Source organism: Serinus canaria, chromosome 1A, assembly GCF_022539315.1.
Source record: "Serinus canaria isolate serCan28SL12 chromosome 1A, serCan2020, whole genome shotgun sequence".
In the NCBI taxonomy this organism is placed as follows: Eukaryota; Metazoa; Chordata; class Aves; order Passeriformes; family Fringillidae; genus Serinus; species Serinus canaria.
In genome coordinates this window covers 69416552-69435948 of record NC_066314.1, presented here as the reverse complement: position 1 = coordinate 69435948, position 19397 = coordinate 69416552, and the positions used below count along the sequence as shown (strand labels likewise).

Genomic DNA, 19397 nt, shown 5'->3' with positions numbered 1-19397 from the left:
ACTGTAAGCCATCAACAGTGAAGAGTTAAATGTACTTATCACTAATAAAGCAGACAGTTTGAAGCCTAAATATTTTTTGAATTATTGTTCCTTGGTGGTTTTGAATATTTAAACCAAAATTAAAAGTGTTTCCTTATTTAAGGAGATACTGGAATTGCAGCATTGTTCAGGAATGCAGGGTGTGGCTGGCTGACCTTAGCTGGGTGCCAGGTGCCCACCAAGCTGCTCTACCACTCCCTTCCTCTTCAGAGCAGGGGCAGGGGGAGGAAAAATGGGAAAGAACCCTACTGGGTCAAGTTAAAGGCAGTTTCACAAAAGCAAAGGACACCCATATAATTGAGGGAAGACAAAATCTTCTCATCTCCCAGTCAGCAGGCAATTTCCAGCCTCTTTCCAGGAAGAAGGGCTTCAGACAAATGCCATAATAATGAACACTGCTCAGCAGTGACCAGGACACTGGTGTGCTGTCACACCTTTCTAGCTGCTAATACACAGCCCAGCCCTGGGAGGGGATAATTACCTCCATCCCAGTCACCCCAAAGCACAGGGATAACCAATCCCATCCATGTGAGTGAAATGTGACAGTTGGCTGAAAAAAGCCTTTTCATTACTTACTTCTCCACTGCATTGCAGAAACCAACTGTGTTTTCATTACTTCCTTGATCTGCTTCAATCAGCTGGATAGACCAAGCTGCAGCCTAAAAACACCAACGAGACCCCAAAAGAAACAGAGCTGAGTTATTTGGGTATGAGAAGAAGAAAGACCATGAGGGTAATCTTGAATTTTGTTCCATGAGAGCCTATCACCCCTCCCCTGGCTTGATGGAGTTCCAAATAAACACAAATGACCCCATTTTGACTGCACTCTAAATGCTTTCAGAAGTCACAAAGCATCAGCTGCCCTGGATCAAACCCTGTTCTTCCCCTCCATGCAGAACATGAGGAATTTCAGACCAAGCTTTCACAATTCACCTGGTATCAAGGCACAGATAACTCCAAATGCAGATATTTAGTTTACAAAAGGGAGAAGGACAAACTGCAGCTTGTGCTTCAGTGTGTTTTAATCCTTATTTTCTCTCTTTCTGCCCTGGCAGGAAGCTCAGCATCCCCTCAAACTCCATAAACCTCTCAGGTAAGTCCCTAAAACAGATAAGAGGGAACCAGTGGATTCTACTGAGCATGAAAAATCCCCCCATATTTTCTGCTCTCCAAGTTCACAGAGGTCTGAGCCACTGCCCTGGGTCAAGCATCCCTTTGTCTGTTTGCCTGAAGTACTCTTCAGCCAGAATATCATCTCCAGGAAAGAACTTAATGCTATTACATCTGCAATTCTTTCTGCTCTTGTAGGTAGAGACATTACAAGGCTTAACTGTATAAGAGCATTTAAACCCCTTCAGAAAGAGAAGAGGAAACAGAGACAAAAGGTTTGTTTTATAATTTCAATAATAATTTATATAAAATGTGGGAATTTATTTTTAAATAACTAATAAACTTAAGATTATTTTTGGCTGGATAAGAAAGTGCAATAAGCATTAAAAGATGCAGGGAAATTTTAGTTATAGTTTAAAAGATGGGATGATTATAAAAGGTGAGAGATCTGCTGGGAGCTGGCTGGTGGGGAAATCACAACAGCAGAGCTGAAAGCTCAAAAGTCAGAAACCTCATGAGGATGCAGTGAAACCCCAGAGTGATGGGATGTAGTATTTTCATTATCCACAATACCACACAAAGCATGAGGAGAGTGCACATGAAATTTGGAGATACTAAGCAGATACTAAATTTCAGGTTTCATCATCAATAGAGAGGAAAGCTGAAATTGTCTGGTAGAAAAATTAAACAATGGATAATCCTGAGGGTGCAAATAAGAGAGTAAAATTAAATTTAGCAATCTGAATCAGTAGTCCTTCATTCCCTGGTTCTAAGAGCTGCTGAGAAAGGTCCTACAAAATCCAGTGAAAACATAAGACCTCCACTGGTTCATTGATTCATTTTGGTTAGGCACCTACTTTTCAATTCACCTCATCAGACAGTAATAAGAACTTCTGGAGGATGTTCACTTTTAGAAATTATGAGTGATTTGGTAACAGCCTCCAAAAATTACCTATTCATTAAAAACCCCACAAAAAAAACAAAGGCTCCTTTTTCTCCTGCAGCTCAGTCCTTGCAGAGCAGGCAGAGTGCCCTGGAAAATGTACATGGGAAAAGAGAAAAAGCCACTGAGTGAAAAGCTAAAAAGATTAGCCCACAGGTAAAAAAAGGTGAGGCTGGCACACAACATGAAATGGCCCTGAAGGTATTAAAAGAGCAAAACCACAACTGCAAAGGAAGTTTGTAAGGAAGGACAGAGAGGAAGTGAGCAAGAAGGGGGACAAGACTTGGAGTGCATGATTTGCTGCAAGAACGTGAATCCTCAAATCCTCATGGCTTGAAGACTAATACGATGAAATAATTACTAAAGGATGGAAAAGAGGAGGCTGAAAGCCCAAGGCTGCAATTTGGATCCTCCTGCAGGAAACAGGAGTGGCACAGGAGCCCTCTGCTTTTTTGCACCTCTGCTGGCAGCATCTCTGAGTGATTCCTAATGGCAAACAAGAATCCTGTGAGGCAGTAAATAGTCTACACATCTGGAAAATACCATTGCTAAGTCACTCAAAGTCATTCTGCTGGCAGAGGTATATAAAGGAGATAAATATCTCCAGGGATGAGAGATTTAGTTTGGTCATGTCTTCTTTCCACATGTCCAGAAACTTCACTTTCTTCTTCTTGCATATAAAGTTAAAATGTTATTAATAAAAAGTTAATTACATGCTCACATTATTTTTCAACAGGACTTGAGTCTCCATGCACTGCAAATGCAACAAAGAGAGCAGTGAATGAGATGGAACTCCATATCAGGAGAAGTAATGACAACAGGGATGAAGCAACTCAATGCATCCCTTGATGACTGGAATTTTTTTTCATCCATAGACTTCTCAGATTATGCTAATCAAGTCACTAAATCATCCTTCCAAATATGAACAATAATAGTGTATTTCTCATGTCTGGAGCACCCAAAACAAAATCATGATGTTTGGTCTGATGATGGGACTTGGGTGAAGATATGAGTCTTGTTAGTTACTCTGAAAACACTAAAATCTAAATTTAGATCCTAAGTATCATAGACAGAGTAGCTAAGTATGTTAGATAACTTCTAGGTTTTATTTCAGTTTTCCTTCTAATATGGAAAAAAAATAACATCCTTTTTCATTAGGATGTTATAAAGAAAATTTCTTTTATTATTTTTGAACATCTGACCCGTAATGAAAAGGCCAGAAAAAAATTAATGTTTCCTTTATTACACTGAACATATTTTGCTTAGCACACATTAAATAAAGCCTAGGGCCATACAGCTGCATCCAAGAGCTATGGATCAGAATACCAGTATGATTTCAGCAGGGTGAATATTTCATCTTGCCTACCTACGACCCATCTCAATTCTTATCTCCATGTCTCAGCATCCTTTGTATGTCACTCTGAAGGGCTGGTTCTCCCCTCCTACTACTTGGATGCACTGTTTACTTGCTCTGGACCTCACAAATCCAACCTGTTCTCATCCTTTTGCTTGGTGTCCAACTTTTCCAACCCTGATTGTCTTCCTCAGCTCAGGTCTGTCACCCTACAGCACTTGTCTTTTCCCAAACTCCCAGCCCAGCAGCAGTAACTGCTGTACAGGCTTGTTTTACTCCTCCCTCTCTCTAAGAATTCCTTTCACTCTTATTTTCCCTTATCATCTCAAGGTTCAGCTGCCAGCCCCTTGCCTTGCCTCTCTTTCTATCCTGACATGGCTTTTTCTCCCTGAAGGAATTCCTGTGACCAGTGTGAATTTTATGCTACAAATCAATTCACTCCTCTCTCCCATTTCTTCCTCTTGGAGCTAAACAGCTCAAATGCTTTCCTGACTTAATCAAATCCTCCCACACATTCGATTGTAGCTGCCCTTGACTCACTCAGCTCTTCTCTTCCCTCCTCTATAATTCTCTCCTCCTCCGTCACAGCAGCATTTGTGCCTGTTCTTCAATGTGTGTGTGCTTCCTCTAGCACCTCTTCTTCCCATCCCATCATTTCATCTCCTCCTGCTCATTTGTATCACACTATTTTCTGCTTTTCTCCTGAGAAGGCTTGTTCTTTTCATCACCATCTCAGCATGCTTTAGTTTTCCTGTCACGAGCAAAAAAAACACAAACCAACATCCACCTATTCCTCCCCTCCTCTTTTGTATTCATCACTGAAATTCTAAAATGCAGTGCACAGGATTAGTCTTAAGAGTTCTTGTCCTCAGATATATTTCCCCCTGCTGCCTTCCCATCTGTCTGGGCCTGCATATGTTTACTTTTATAGTTCTCCTTATTCAGAGACATAGAAACAAGTCAATCAAGTGTCTCTTCCCCTCTGCTGCATGATACTGTGATCACTGGGACTTAAAGGCACAAGGTGAACCTAAACTGTCTCTTAATATTCATGGTGCAGAGGTATCCTGTAGGCTATTTCAGGATTCCTGTAATGATTCAGACTGCTAACAAGCACTGGAGAAAAAGAAGGGTTTATCATTTTACTTTTCCCTTCTCCATATCAGGATTTTGAAAGAAAGAAAATGGAGACAGATATAACATCACAGAGAGTCATGGGAGTCCCATAAGACACAGTTATTAAAAATGGCTAAATCACAAACAGAGCTGTGAACACCTGATGAAGGAGAAAAAAAGATAAAAGGTTTGCTGCAGACAGACAGCTAAAAGAGAGTGTGTGTCATAGGATCCAGCTTGCACAGTTAGAGAAGATGTGTCTGTTTTTAGAAAATAATTATATATGCACACAGGACATGGTGAAGGTAGGATGGGCTATATGTTTCATCCCTCAGGATCAGTATATGTCAGCCAGACTAGACACAGAGACAGTAATCTGTCTCAACAAAAACAAAAAACAAACCGAGTTCAACACAATGTACTGTTATTTTGAATCTCAGGTTTCATATCAGACCATAAAGATTTGTCATGTTATCTTTCAAACACTTACTCTACATTTCTGTACTTATCCCTCTCTGGTAGTTTTATGGTTCAGTGAGCCACAAAATGAGCCTACTGGAGCATTCTAGACCATAATCTAGATTCTCTTCTGGTATAAAATTCTTTTGCTTCCCCTGAGGCATAAATGTTTTATTTTTCATAAGGTCTTTCAAGTAAGTGCTTCTAATCCATGTTGCAACCGTGTGAGTGAATACAAAAGCTCAAGGACACAAACAAGAACAAAAATCCTTAAGCACTGTTAATATAAGAACATTTAATTACCTCTCTGGTATGTCCAGAGCCCTGGGGGTGGAGAGGTCCTGTGCTGCATCTTCCAGAAGTGTTGGTTACAGAAGCTTCCCCATTTCCACTTTCTTCTCTCACTTTTTGTCCAAATGGATAATTCTCTAAGAAAGCAGGACTTGGAACACCCAGATTGTCAAAGCCTATCTGAAACTCCAGATTTGAGTTGCCCCTTTCCACATTAGAGACTGAATTTACACTATTCCTTCCATGGGGCTCTCTCTCCTGACTGTAGGGCTGGGAATCCACCACAGAGAAGTTTCTGCAGTCAGGCACTGAGGAAGGTCTGAAGCCAACCATTGGTGCCACTGAGCCTTGCTGCCAGTGAGGGACTGGACTTCCAGGGTACAGCTCTCCATGAGCAACCAGAGGATGACTGTAAAGATGCTGGTCAGGCACGTGCTGACTGAAAAGTTCTGCTGGGACAAACATTTCTTCATGATGATGTGGGTGGGATGAACCATAAAAAAAAAATTCATTGCTGACTTCATCAAGGATTCGATCAAATCCTAGAGGGATGTGTCCACCAGAGCCAGAGTGGCACACTGGGTGAGGGGCCTGGGGCCCTGGCTGTCCTGCACAGAGCTCACTGAGTGACAAGGGCACCCCCCCAAAGTGGGCCATGGCTGATGGGTGCACTCAACCCTTCCCCTCCTCAGGAAAGGCTCACTTTAGTTCCAGGTCCAGAGAGCAAAGCTCACAACTGGAGCTGCACACCCCTGAAACGAAGCACAGGATGGAGGTTAAACCCCAAAATAATACCATGAAAGCACTACACTGCTTTGGTCTTTTTTGTTTTAGAGCTTTCTCCAGAAAGTGAAAATATTTTCTTAATGTGGAGCTTGATTATTCTTTTGTCTGATCATTATTTCCAGACATATTATTATAGTTGTGATAATAACAACAAATAGCTACTATTATTATTAGACTTTACTCATAAATAATAGCAACAGGATGCCTGAAACAGCTGACCTAAATATGAAATACTAATTCTGATTAATATTAAAGAAAATCTCACTTTTTTTCCCCATCATTTCTACACTTGCATAGCACACAATGCAGGAAGGAAGTGTTTGTAATAATTGTTGTCAGTTTCATTCACATTTTCCTTTTTTGTGCCTCCAGTTCCTTCATATTCTACCTCTTCTTAGTGTAATCAGGTGAAGAAAGTTAAGTCAAAGAATATAGAAGACAATTAATATTTCCCAAAAGCTACGATATGGCATATATAAAGGAAAAGAAAATACATATATATAAAATATATATATATTTATATATGTACATACATATATATATATACATATATAAATACACATATATAAATAAATGTCAGCCTTTTTTTATTTCTTGTTTTACAGAAGAAATTTATCCTCAAAGCCTGAGGCTGGCCTCCTTTATCAAATGAACAGGCAAGGGCATGAGCTTCTGCAGCTCCATCATTAATGTTGTTGCTAGAAAAGTTCCTGACTGATTTTGGCATGTGCCAAGGACTCCAGTGGTTCAGATGGGCAGCATGCACTGGGAACTGCTGGCAGCAGGCACGAGGATATATTTTTTAGGAAGGGAGTTTAGTTCTACAGCCAAAGTCTCTTCTGGGCCATTTGCCCTGAAGGCCTTGGCCTGTTTCATTTACTGATACAGATGTAAAACCCACAAATGACAGAGAGCAGCAATACCACACACTGCACACAGTTGTGTATTTATCACCTAAAAGAAACAGAGACATCTGACTTAATAATTCCATAAAAAAATGTATTCCTGAACAGAAAAAAAAAAGCTATTGAGCTAAAAAGTGTGCTCAGAAATTGTTAAAGCTTAGCTCCACAAATAGATTTTCCATCAAGTCCTCAAGATACAGTATTAGTTTAGATAACAGCACCTTGCAATGAAAATCTGTGTTACAATGGAAGGTGTTCATCCCAATTTTATTTATTTTTGTTTTATTTCAAGTCAAACTCTAGGTGACATAAGCTTCTATCACCCATTCCAGTGTGGAATGAGAAATAAAAAAGCTTGAAAAAGCTTTAACAGGCTGAAATAAAACCTGCAACCCAGAGGCTGAACTACTGTTTCAAACACTCCATAATTCCATGTGTTGCATACTTTGGTTTGCTTTAACAGTGTTGGAAAAAACCCCACATTTATGAAATTACAGCAGGCCAGGTAACCAAAATGATGCATACCACTTGGAGTGGAGATGAAATGCAATTACAGTTTTGCAGCTTTCTCCCAGAATGAATGCTAAGTTCACTATGTTTTTAGATAAAAATAACACCTTTAAAAAAATATAAAAAGCATAACAACAAGAGTCTCTAGTACGAAATTGTCCTAATTTACAACTTTCTCTGTTTTTCATTTCTACAGCAGGTAAATAAAAGAAAGAAGACAAGAAAGAAAATTATATAGCCATTAAATCAAGAAGTATGAGGTCTTCCACTCTTTTTAAAACCCATCTTGAAAACTGGAATGTTTCAGGAAGAAACAGAAGATGAAATAATGAAATCTCCCTCCAGTCCCATTTTCCTTAAAAATCTTGGCTGTCTGGAAGGCTGCAAAGCATAGAAAACACTTTTTACACCCTTTCAGCTGTTCCTAGAATATTTTCCTTGCATTTCAAACAAATCCTGTTTATGATGGCACATAAATGCCCAACATCAAACCTTGAACAGGCTGTGACCTGTGCACAGAAGCATCTGGGGTCTTTCAGAAGGGCTTGTGTTTAAAACTGACCCTGAGAGAGGAGGCTCAGCAGGCCAGGGTGCAAATCTCCAGGGTGCAAATCTCCAGGGTGCAAATCTCCAGGGTGCAAATCTCCAGGGTGCAAATCTCCAGGGTGCAAATCTCCAGGGTGCAAGTCCTGCTAGTCCTGGCTCTACATTTGGGCCAACTCCTCACCCTCTTCAAGCTGCACACAAAGGTCAGGGAAGGATCTGGCTCCTCGCCAGCCACCATTTCACCTTGAGTCTTGTCAAGATAAAACAATTTGCAAAAATCACTACGGAGGAAAAATTTATATGAATTTTTTATAAAACACCCAAGTTGTTGTTGGTTTTTTTGGGGTTTTTTTTTTTTTGGCTTTGTGGTTTCTCAATCCAAATTTAATTTTGGAGGGTTTGGCTTTTTTTCTCCCACAGCTATGAAGCCCTCCTTGTCCATTTGAATGACAGCTGTATTTTCACATCATGGTGTGCTTCTGGGATCAGGAGTTTTAAAGGGAGAATTCCAATCAATACTGTAAAATATCCACTACAAATCAAGAGACTTGAGAGTCTCACAGCATTGCAAGCACACAAAACCACTTTCCACACATGGCCATGCCCATGAATCCTCACAAAAGAGCCTGGCACTCTGCAGGCTCAATTTTTGCTTTTCCCAATCCCAGGAGGAGCTGACTGGGGCACTTGCTAAGCAGTAAGAATATCTGTTGCAACTCCTTACCTGAAACACAATTTTTTAGAAGGAAATAGAGCCTCCTGTGCCTCCCTGCTCACAGACATTTTCAGGTGACCTATGTGCTTTCAGAATCAAGGGGGTGTAACTTTTCCATCAGGAGCTTTCCTTCCTGCTTAACCGGTTTATGGCGGTGATGATTCTCTTCCCAAGGCATCCCTCAGGGAAAATTCAAACTGCAGGAGCAATAAAAAGCTAACACCTTATCTATTCTCCTTCTCAATTTGGAAAGCCAACCAGACTTTTTATTTTTTTAATCTATATATGGTGGTAGATTATCTTATACTTTCAGTGCGAGTTTCCGACATGGTTAAAATGACTTCATTAAAAGGGAAGGATTGCCTCTTTGGAAGATTTCTGCACAAGAACAGGAGTAAAAAATTTTCTCTACTCCATCTACATGGTCCAAAAGGAGCCCCCAGCTCCAGTCACAGGGAAGGGGGACAGGACAAACCTCTGATGGCAGAGTGGCCCTCTGGCTTTGGCTCCTCGGTGGGCAGAGCTGGGATAGAACAAAAGTGGAAGAACCTCCCTTATTCTGTGATATTTCCCATGGAGCAGTGAGGACTTGGCTCCCTGCAAAGGGCCTGAAGAGCTGCAGTAAACGCAGCACTGGCCACGTCCATCTTCCACAGCCTCAAAGAGCCCAGTGCCCTCCATAAAAGGGAGCAGCAGAGGCTGCTCCAGACACAACACAGAGGGAGCTCCCTCAGGGACCACTCTCCTTCACACTTCATACCATTCCTTAAAAAGTTAGAAATTGCTCCACTCAAGTGGCTGTTCAGAATTCAAGCAAAATCCCGAGGTTGCAACAGGCAAGGAAATATCCTCAGAAAGAGGGAGGGAGTAAGGGTCAACAGTATTTCAGTTATAAAAAGCCATGCAATAAAACTGAACAGATTAGGATAAAGCATATAAAGTTAATTATTAATAGCTGATACCTTATATCTGATAAACTGAAGTTATAATTTGATAAAATTAGCACTATAGGGAAAAAGCCCTGGCCTTTAAAGCATAAAAGCTGGCAGTCATGTCTGTGATTTAAAAGCAGTTAGACAAGGACAAAACTTATCCCAGTTGGTGAAAGGTGATGCATTTTTTTTTTTCATATATTATCTTAAAATGTCAACTTGCTCCACGAGCTATTTGGTGGCATTTGTGCTGTACCATCCTCATGTCCAGTGATTCTGTGAAGTGATCCTGAGAGAGAGCAACACACCAGTTTTAGGAGCTGCCATCCCAGAGTTTGTGCCAGTGTGGTGTTGCTTCACCTCACAGGGATTGGACACAGCTGAAGGAGGAGGATTGGGAAAACAGGAAATACTCATGGGAAGAGCTCATGTTCCAAGCAAACACAGAAGGCTGAACACACACAATAAAAACTGAGTTGGGACCTCTCTCCCCATGGTGATTTCCAGGAGAAGCCTGTGAGGGTTTTTCTTGAGAAACTGAACATTTTCAGAATTTTCCCAGAATTTTAGGTGGCCACTATTTCTCTGTTTCATGCTTCCCATTAAAGGAGCAGACAGGGAACTGCTGAGTCACTTTCTAGCCTAACTCCTCCTGGAGCTGCCAAGAATTGCCTCCTCCTCTTTTTGCTGGCATGTGGCACAAAATTTCCAGAGACACAGAAACCCAGAGAGTCCCTGGGATGTTCCCTTCACCTCTGTTAGACACTCCCAGTGCTCCACCAGCTGGCAGGAGCCACAGCTCGCTCAGATCAATATTAAATTAAATAATTTGATTGAGCTGTGCACCAGTGAGCTCTTTGGAGTGTGATACAGAAAGAGCTGGCAAAACAATCACTCCACACCCCCCAGGATGAAGCACAAGATCTGGAGCAGGTTTTACTCACAGGGTTGCTTCACAGGCAGTGTGCAGTTTCTGAAACAGCCCTCTCGCCTTTGGAGCCTGCAGGCTGCCAGTAATAACAGGCTTGCACAGGGAATGCAGCAAAGCGTTTTAGCAATCCGAGGGGATGGAAAACTGGCTGAACAGAGAGGCAGTGAGAAAACTGCTCGGTTTCATTAGAAACCCATCCTCTGAGCGCCTATTCTCCAGTGCCACCTACTGTCCCTTCCCAAAACTGTGAGGAGGGACAGAGATGGCTGTGTCTGGCTCCGGGGGGCATCATTTTATCCATCCCCATCCCTGGCAAGTACGGTGCCTCTCAGAAAGATGCTCTTTGTGGGGAAGGTTCACGACTCTCGAGGTCCTGCTTCTCCTGGGGCAGCACTCCAAAGTGCTGCTGCACCAAAGGGATGGCAAAGTGTCAGCAAAACTACAGAGACGCAGCAGGGCTCTTCCATGTGCTGGCAAAAAAATATAAATAAATGCCAGGATGTTGTGTTTAAGCAGCAGATGAACAAGAATACTGGTTAAAGAAAAAAAAAATTAAAAAGAGGTTGTTTTGTATTACAGGCCCTTTTTTTCTTTCTCACGAGTTTCATCAAGCAGGGGTTGTGCCCTCCTACCTGTTTAGTCAAACCCAGCGCAGCAGATGCTGCTGGGCAAAGAAAATAAAAGTTGCAACAGACACAATACAGGGGTTGAGTCATTGCAATGATTCATCAGCGAAGGAGACATTTGTTGGAAAGGGCAGAAGGACTTTTCAGTTCTGAAAACATTCCTCACCCTCTATTTACTCACACAGAACAAGAAAGGGAAAGGACGGGGAGGAAAGAGGGGGTGGGGAGCGAAGTCCAATTTTCTGAGAAAAACAAATTGAAAAAAAAAAATTGTTTAACATAAAAAACATTTTCACAGGCTCTGCTGACACCTACATCTAACATACAAAGTTACTGAGTTACCAACACCCTCCTGAGGTTTGAAATAGGCTGTTGGGAAAGATCAACCTCCACAGCCTGCTCACACTGACTGCACAGCTAGCTAGGACTAAATGTAGCCCCAAAGAATTTAATCTCTCCTTTTATTTGAACATCTTTTGTACTTTGATCCTCTGAAAGGAACAGTGCCCTTCAACAGCCTCGTTCCTGGCAGCAACAATTACTCTGGCTTTAAAAAAATTTAAAAAAAATAATCAAATCTCTGAAAAAAGTTAGGTGCTGGAAAGGAGAACACTCATAAATTGTATTAAAATATGCAGCTGAAATTAGGCAAGCAGGCAATTTCTTACATGTATACACACATATATGAAGGTTTCTATTTGTGTCTCTAAACACACATGGATATGCATACAAGTATATATATGTGTACACTTACACAGATCTCTCTATAAAAGCCTAAAATAGGTATATACATAGAAACACCTATTAAATGCCAAGGGACCCAAGAATAGAGTTTAAATGATTCAGAAAAGAAATCAACCCACGATGCTGAAGAGTGCTTAAAGCCAAAGCTCTAGCTCATAAAGCTTTATAAATTTCACTTTTTTTCCCTTCAATTTCTCTTACCTTCTGTTTTTTCCACTCTTTTCCTATGCTATTCTTCTCCTCTCCCCACTCCAGTGTGCCTGCTCAGTGGCTTTCTGGGAAATTGGCTTTGTCATTCCAGGGTGTTCAGGAAGGTTTGTTGACCTTCTAGAAACTGTTCACACCACAGTCTGTAAAAAGATAAAAACACTCCAGTGCCAGTTTTTCACTGGCACACTGGTGAGATATGTTGTGTTTAAACAGCAGCTGAATAAGAATATTGGTTTGAAACAAATAAAGTGCTTGGGCCTTCTGCAAGGCTGCCAGAGCAGGAGGAGGGCAAAGAGTCCCCCAAAGGACAGAGCTCAACCACCCACTCTGGCAGACCAGAGCTCTACTGCCTTCACCAAAAAATAACAATTCTTCAAGCATAAGAGCATCTCTGTTTGCAATATTGCCCATACTGCAGTATTACAGCAGCTTAAATAATACAACATTTCTGAATTCTCCCTGAACTTCTTGCCCGTGGTCAGTTTCTTTTATCTTTCTTCTGACTTGAATTTTACTGTCCTAATTGCTCATAAGACAATTGAAAAAGTTGCTTAAAAAACCCAAACAAACATGCAAAAAACCAAACATATGGCTTTTATATAAAAAAAAAAAAGTTTGTGGGTGTATATATAATTTTTAAACCAACTGAACAGCATTCCTTATATGCAATTCAGGATATAAAGCATCTGCTTAGATAGCTAATTTGGCTGCATACTTAGGTTGCCTGTGCATGTCAGCAAAGCATTCATTACTGTTTTCATTACAACTTTACCTGCAGCATGAAAGCCAACAATAATTCACTCAACTTTTAACATAAATAATGCAAAGGAACTGCTTACCTGCAATAAACCATATTTCTGCAAACTCCTGGGTGGAAATCAGACTCACAGCAGCCCTCCACCACAACTGGAGTGGCTGGCAAAGAGGTGCTTGCAGAGGTGAGAATACAGCTTCATCTGGCACCCCAAAGCACCTTCCCCACCTCTGGGACACACACACACACATTATTCTAAAGCAGCAAATGCTCTCTGCTGTGTCAGGCTGCTGGTGGTCCAGCTAAGGATGGTTTTGGGTGTATGAGCCAGGAGGGCAGCAAGGAGGACCCTGCTCATTGTGCATCTGGAATTAACCAGGTGAGGTGCATTCCCTGGAGCTGGACACTCACAGTGTGGCACTCCTGCAGGGATGAACACCCACCCCACTCCACACCAAAGGTGTTGGGACCCAGGACATTCCTCTGGCTGCCCTGGGTGATTCCAGACCCTGGCAGGGGGCTCAGAGACCTTGGCACAGAGTCAAAAACATCAGTGCCTTTGATTTTAGCCATGGAAACAATTACCAACAAGCCACAAGAATGATTGTTTGAGTAGAATGATAGCTAATTTGTCACAGGGTGAAAAAGTGGAATTTTGTGGATTTAGAATGGGGGTTAAAGAGGCAAGATGGAGGAATCTGGGCATGTCCTGTCCTTCTTCTTCTTGGCCTCCATCTTCTGCTGTGATGGTGGCACTGTTGGATTGGTTTAGAGTAGAGACAGACTGTCTAACATAAGTGACAGGTATTGGAAAATTATTGTAAATAAAGTACACCTAGCTCTCAGAATAAAAAGCCAACACCACCCCAAGGGCAGGACTGTGCCACAGCCCGACCTGCTGGACAGAGCTCAGCAGGGCAGAGAGAGAATGGAATGGATAAGAGAAAATAAACAACCTTGAAAAGCAGAGCTGACAAATCTCGACTTCTTCGGTTGTGGGGCTGGGAAAAAGAGACTTTCTGATAGCTGTGGGATCATCTCAACCACAGAAACCTGAGACAAGGGCACTCATCCCACTGCAGCAGCCACCACTTGGATTTGTGCTCTGCCCTGCACTGCTCTGGGCAGACATGACCACTGACTGCAGGGAATGCTCCCAGAACTTCCTGGCTCTTTCCTTTGCCCCAGTAACTCTGGTGAAGATTGTGTCTCCTCCTCTCCATGTTCATGGAGTGGTGCAGGTGATTCTGGCCATCTTCTAGGCCACAGAGATGGATGTCACTGTTTGTTTCTTTTGTAGTAACTACCCCTACCCAAAAGCACCAGCAATTCCTGACTGTGGAGAGGCCATTGAGCTCTTGGAATGAGGGTTTTCCAAGGGCTGTGGAATGGGTGGAGATGTGTCAGAACTGAGATGGTCATAATTCAAAGCAACACTCCATCTTCAGAAGGCTTCAAAGTGTTTCTGTTATACCATGCATGCTTCAGAATCACCTGCACCACTCCATGAACATGGAGAGGAGGAGACACAATCCTCACCAGAGTTACTGGGGCAAGGGAAAGGGCCAGGAAGCTCTGGGAGCATTCCCTGCAGTCAGTGGTCATGTCCTGTCACCCCTGCCCCACCAGTCTGTGCACAGCTCATCTCCCCCTCCTTTGTGGCTCATGCAAAGAAAGCTCAGTTTAGAAGAAGCTTTAGGCTGGGGGTGGTGACCCTGTTATGAAGAGCTACATCACAAGCAGTTCAACCATCTCCTCCTTTCCCAAGCAGCTGCTGACCTTGCCAGACTCACCTGATCCCAAGCAGGGGAACATTTCCCTGCTCCTTCCAGTTCTGGCAGTGTGGGAGCTGTGCTGATGGCCCAGACACCTGACTGCAAACCTGCTCCATTCAGGTCAAACATGACCCTGGGCTGTGCCTGAAAGCAAATGAACACACAACTCTCTGCCATTTCAGGTCTCATTAAGGGCTGCTTAGGTGGTTTTGAGGAGGAGGGGACAGAAATTTCAGGATATAAAACAAGCCACCTCACCCTGTAGGTAGGGAGCTGAAGAAAAAAAAAAAAAAGAAGAAAAAACAAAACAGCAAAAGAAACATGAGGAAACTTGAATGCACCTGGCATTCAGGTGCTGAGGTGTCACCTCAGGCTGTGCTCAGGCCTCCAGGACTTGGTCTAAAATAAGATATCTGCTGTTCTACAGCAACCTGTCCTTCCTTTGGGGTGTAGTGTCACAGCAGGTTATGGTCACTGAAACCTGAGACTCCAAGCATGATTTATCTTGATCTTAGACCAAACCTCATCCAAAGGGCTCCTTGAGCATCTGCACTGCCTTGTGAGTGACTCAATTAACTGTGCCATGTCTGCATTACAGCACTGAGCCCTGGAAAAGTCCAGACAGCCAGGCTGAGGCTGGAGCCCACAGAGAGCACCCCCATAACCCACTGTTAGTGCCTGCTGCAGCCCAGGAACCCCATCCTCCACTTGCCTGATCTGCTTTTACATCCTTGATTCAAATGGAGTTATGCAAACTTCATGTTTGCTATCAGGCTGTGAAGAAGCCTATTGTAACCAGGATATGCTTTTCTTAGATGTAAATGTACATGCAAAATAGAAGGAGCTTTGATACTGGGATTTTTTTCCCCCTGAGGTTCAAGTATTTTATCATTTTAATAATATTCCATTTTCCTGATGCACTCATTTTTAGAACATCTTTTGTACTGGCTCAGAGGATTATAATTCCTTCAGAATTCCTCTGGAGGGCACTATTACCATAACTATGCAATTAGCTCCAGCTGGATGTCAGAGAGATAAACACTAAATAGCCTTGCTGGCAGGAGGCAGAGTGCCTTCCAACCCAGGCAGCTCCTTTGCTGCTGCCTGGCTTGTTACTCTGCCTTAGGGAGGATGGGAAACCTCAGTTACACACCAGAAGAGAATTTAGAAATTGTCATTGTTGAAGTTTGTCTTGCAAAAAGGTGCTGTGGATTTGTTTGTTTGTTTTTCCCCCATCATTATCTCTGCTAGCAAGTACTAGAATTTGGTATACTCACTCCAAGCTTTGTAAAAGTGTTATTTCCCAAGACACGGGATGATTTTGGGATATTTGGGGAGGAGCTGATAACTTGTGGATTCTTCCTGCTGCTGTGAGATCAGTGATCCAGTCTCTTTCCCTTCCCAGTGCAGAGCCAAGGTCATCCTTTCCTCCAGGATTTAGAAAAGCCAGCACAACAAAGTGAGGGAAAGGTAATATTTTGGAGCCAAGAAGGACAGAAGGACATCAGGACACACCAGGGTTCCTTAGAAGATGCCTTTTTTTTTTTTTTTTTTTGTCAGAACTGAGCAGGAGTGATTTTTTTACACCAAATTTTAGCACTTGCTAATAAAGATAACGATAGGGAAAAAAAAAACCAAACAAACCCACAGCACCTTTTTGCAAAACAAACTCCTACAATTATGTTTTCTAAATTCTCTTCTCCTTTGGAACTAAGCTTTCCCATACTCCCTAAAGCAGAGGAACAAGCCAGAAGCGACCCTCGCAGCTCACAGGAAAACTTTTTGGGAGCAGGAATAAACTCTGGAGAGCAGGAATAAACTCCGGAGAGCTTGGAAAGGTCAGTTTGAAAATCTGTCTGCTCCGGCTGCCCTCTGGTGAGCACGGAGTAGATTGCAAGACCATTCCACCAGGCTGCCCAGAGACTGAGCTAAAACCAGAGATGAACTGGATGAATCCTCCAGGAGTTCTGGCTTGGGTGGGATTATTCCCTTCTGCATTTTCTGGGAAGCATCATCGTTGTGTAGAGAAAGAAATACTTTCTTTACTTTGGTTTTACTACTTCCTCATGTTCCTTTTTATCTTGCACAGGTAGTTGGTTCATCTATTTCCCAGTTAGAATGGAAATTCTTCAAGTGGGTGAAATGCTTGTGTGAGATTTATGAGGGTCCTGGGATATTATATAAGGTGGGGAAAAAATATACTGATACACTCTGGTTTTAATTAGGCCATCAAACAAAGAAAGGAAGGAAGGGTAAATTTCAGTTATGGCAGGAATAATGTACAACAATCTATTGCTGAGGAAGAATCAGCAGAATGATAAAAGCCAAAAACAACAACAACAAAAACAAAGAAAAAAATGAGAAGAAGAAACAAACCCCCACCCAAAAAAAAACAACCCCAGAATAAAATATATTAGCATGAAAATAAATAGAGGGCTTGAGTTAAGTTGTTGTGAACTTAAGTTTGGATCTGCATTGGTGTTTTCAATTAGTAAAAAACCATCTTTGCTCACTTCCACTGATTCCTTCCACATTTCAGCCTGAGCCCTCATTCATTCCTTATCCCCCAGTTCAAAGACAGACCCAGAGCTGGGTTTTGTCTCAGGATCTTTGCTCCTTCCCAACACCTGCACTGCCTCACTGACACTCAGCTTCTCCTCTTCATCACTCCCCTCCAACAGCAACTGAAGCATTTTGGTTTCGATGAAAAGATTTTTAAAAGCATAAAAACAAATCACACGAACTTTGCAAATAGACGTAAGAGAGAGAAAAGGGAAAAAAAGAAAAGCTAGGTCAGATTTTGGCTAGACCAACCTTGGCACTGTCCTTTTAAAGCACTCCCCAGGCAGCTTTAACTCCTGCAAGCAGCCTCTCACCCCAGGGCCCACTGCTGCTGGCAGCATGGCAGAGCTGAGCATTTCACATGGATGAACAATTCCTCCAATATCTAAGGCAAGCACTCAGCTCCCTCTCTCTCTTTTCACCTGTCCTTTAAAGTTTAAACTGAGACTAGCACTGTGCAGAAAAAAAAAAATTCAAATAAAAATTAAAAATAAAATAATGTTATTAAACATTTTAAAAGTAAAAAATAAAATTGAAAATAAAATAATATAAAATAAATAAAACAAAAATTAAAATAAAATAAAATTAAAAAATAAAATAATAAAATAAAACAAAAATTTAAAAAAGAAAAATAAAAATTAAAAATAAAATAATATAAAATAAAAGAAGAAATTTAAAAAAAAAAAAACATAAAATTTAAAAATAAAATAACAAAAAAATTAAAATAAAACAAAAATTTTAAAAAGAAAATAAAATAAGATAATAAAAAATAAATAAAATAAAATATTTTAAAATAATAAAATTTTAAAAGTAAAATAAAAATAAAAAATAAAATAAGAGGAATAAAAATTTAAAAATAAAAATAATTAAAATAATAAAATAAAAAATCATTAAAAACCATAAAAATTTTTTAAAATAAAATTAAAAAACCAGACGAACCAACCAAACAAAATCCAACCCAAGAAAAAAAAGCACCCCAGGTGATGATTACACTGAGGCAGAGTGTGAATCAGCAATGCACTGTATTGAGCTGGGAGACTTTAAAGAGAGCAAACAAGGAAAGAAAACTGTGTAGAAAAATACTTTTGAACACTTTCACATGAATCAAGCAATCCCCAGAAAGGAAACCAGCAAAGGACTGCAGCCCTGGCCATGGGAGTGAAAACTCAGGCAGGTGAAAGATGACAGGCACGATGTGTGAAATGTCCTGAGAGCTGGACAAAAGCAAACCCCGCTGCTCCAAGTGCAAGGGGAGAGTCCAGCAGGGCCAGCAGAGCTTTGCAATGGCCTGGCAGGGATGAGCAGGGAGCAGCTTTCCCACAGAGAGCTGGGAATGCAGCACCCACCCACTCTCATTTCCCCTTGTGCTGCTGGAGGTGCCCAGCTGGCACACACGTGGCCCCTGAGCTAAACCTTTACCACACTGCAAGCTCTGGAAATATTGCATTTTCCACTTCAAACCTCCCAGGCAAGCATCAAAGCAATGGACAAAGGGAATTGCTAAGCATGAAAACCAATCATTTATAAACACACTGCTTAACTTAGAGCAGGAGAGGGGGTGGGCTTTAAACATCAGGGATTACAGACTTGGAATTCGAGTAAAAAAGACAGTTCAGAGGACTTGGATAACTATCAGCTTTACACTCCATGGTTTCTACATGCAGTTCAAAGGACATCTCAGTAAATGCTGTGCCAATCAAACTCACTGTGGGCTGCTCTCAGGGCTCCTCAGATGAAGCCATGGACATGCAGGGACAGCAGGCAAAGCTCTCCCCTCTCTGCCAGGCTCCCCTGACCACGAGCAAGTTTCTGTTTGCACACCCACATTTCAAATTCACCACTTGCCAAGCCTGGACAAGTGTGCAAACCACACACACTGTGCTGTGTGCTCTGAAAAGTGAGAGCTCCTGTGGCAGTGCAATCCTGTTCTGCAGAAAAACAGTTTAAACACACACAAACTTAAAATGCTCATAGGATGGATCTGGCTTTTTAAAATTCTGGTAAAAAAATCCCAAAACTTTGGAATTCACTGTCAATTCAGTAATAGTGGTTTAAGCTTTTTTAAAAGTTGTCATGAGAGATGCAAGGG

At 41.7% G+C, this 19397-nt stretch overlaps 1 protein-coding gene across 2 annotated transcripts in view; it reads right to left on the bottom strand.

The window, feature by feature from the left end:
- The window catches only part of PIK3C2G (phosphatidylinositol-4-phosphate 3-kinase catalytic subunit type 2 gamma), a 206320-nt gene extending 188565 nt beyond the window's left edge, over window positions 1–17755 (bottom strand). Inside the window, exons 1-5 of one of the 2 annotated variants that reach the window (XM_018919832.3) lie at window positions 17561–17755; window positions 14765–14890; window positions 12209–12357; window positions 5325–6064; window positions 616–698 (exon numbers count right to left, since the gene is read on the bottom strand). In XM_018919832.3, the coding sequence (XP_018775377.2) occupies window positions 616–698; window positions 5325–5969 (728 nt within the window). In that variant the 5' untranslated portion in view covers window positions 5970–6064; window positions 12209–12357; window positions 14765–14890; window positions 17561–17755. Of the gene's footprint in view, window positions 1–615; window positions 699–5324; window positions 6065–8783; window positions 8865–12208; window positions 12358–14764; window positions 14891–17560 lie in introns of those variants that run through there. The other variant, XM_030238643.2, reaches the window with a different exon arrangement.
- Between the last annotated feature and the right edge of the window lie 1642 nt (window positions 17756–19397).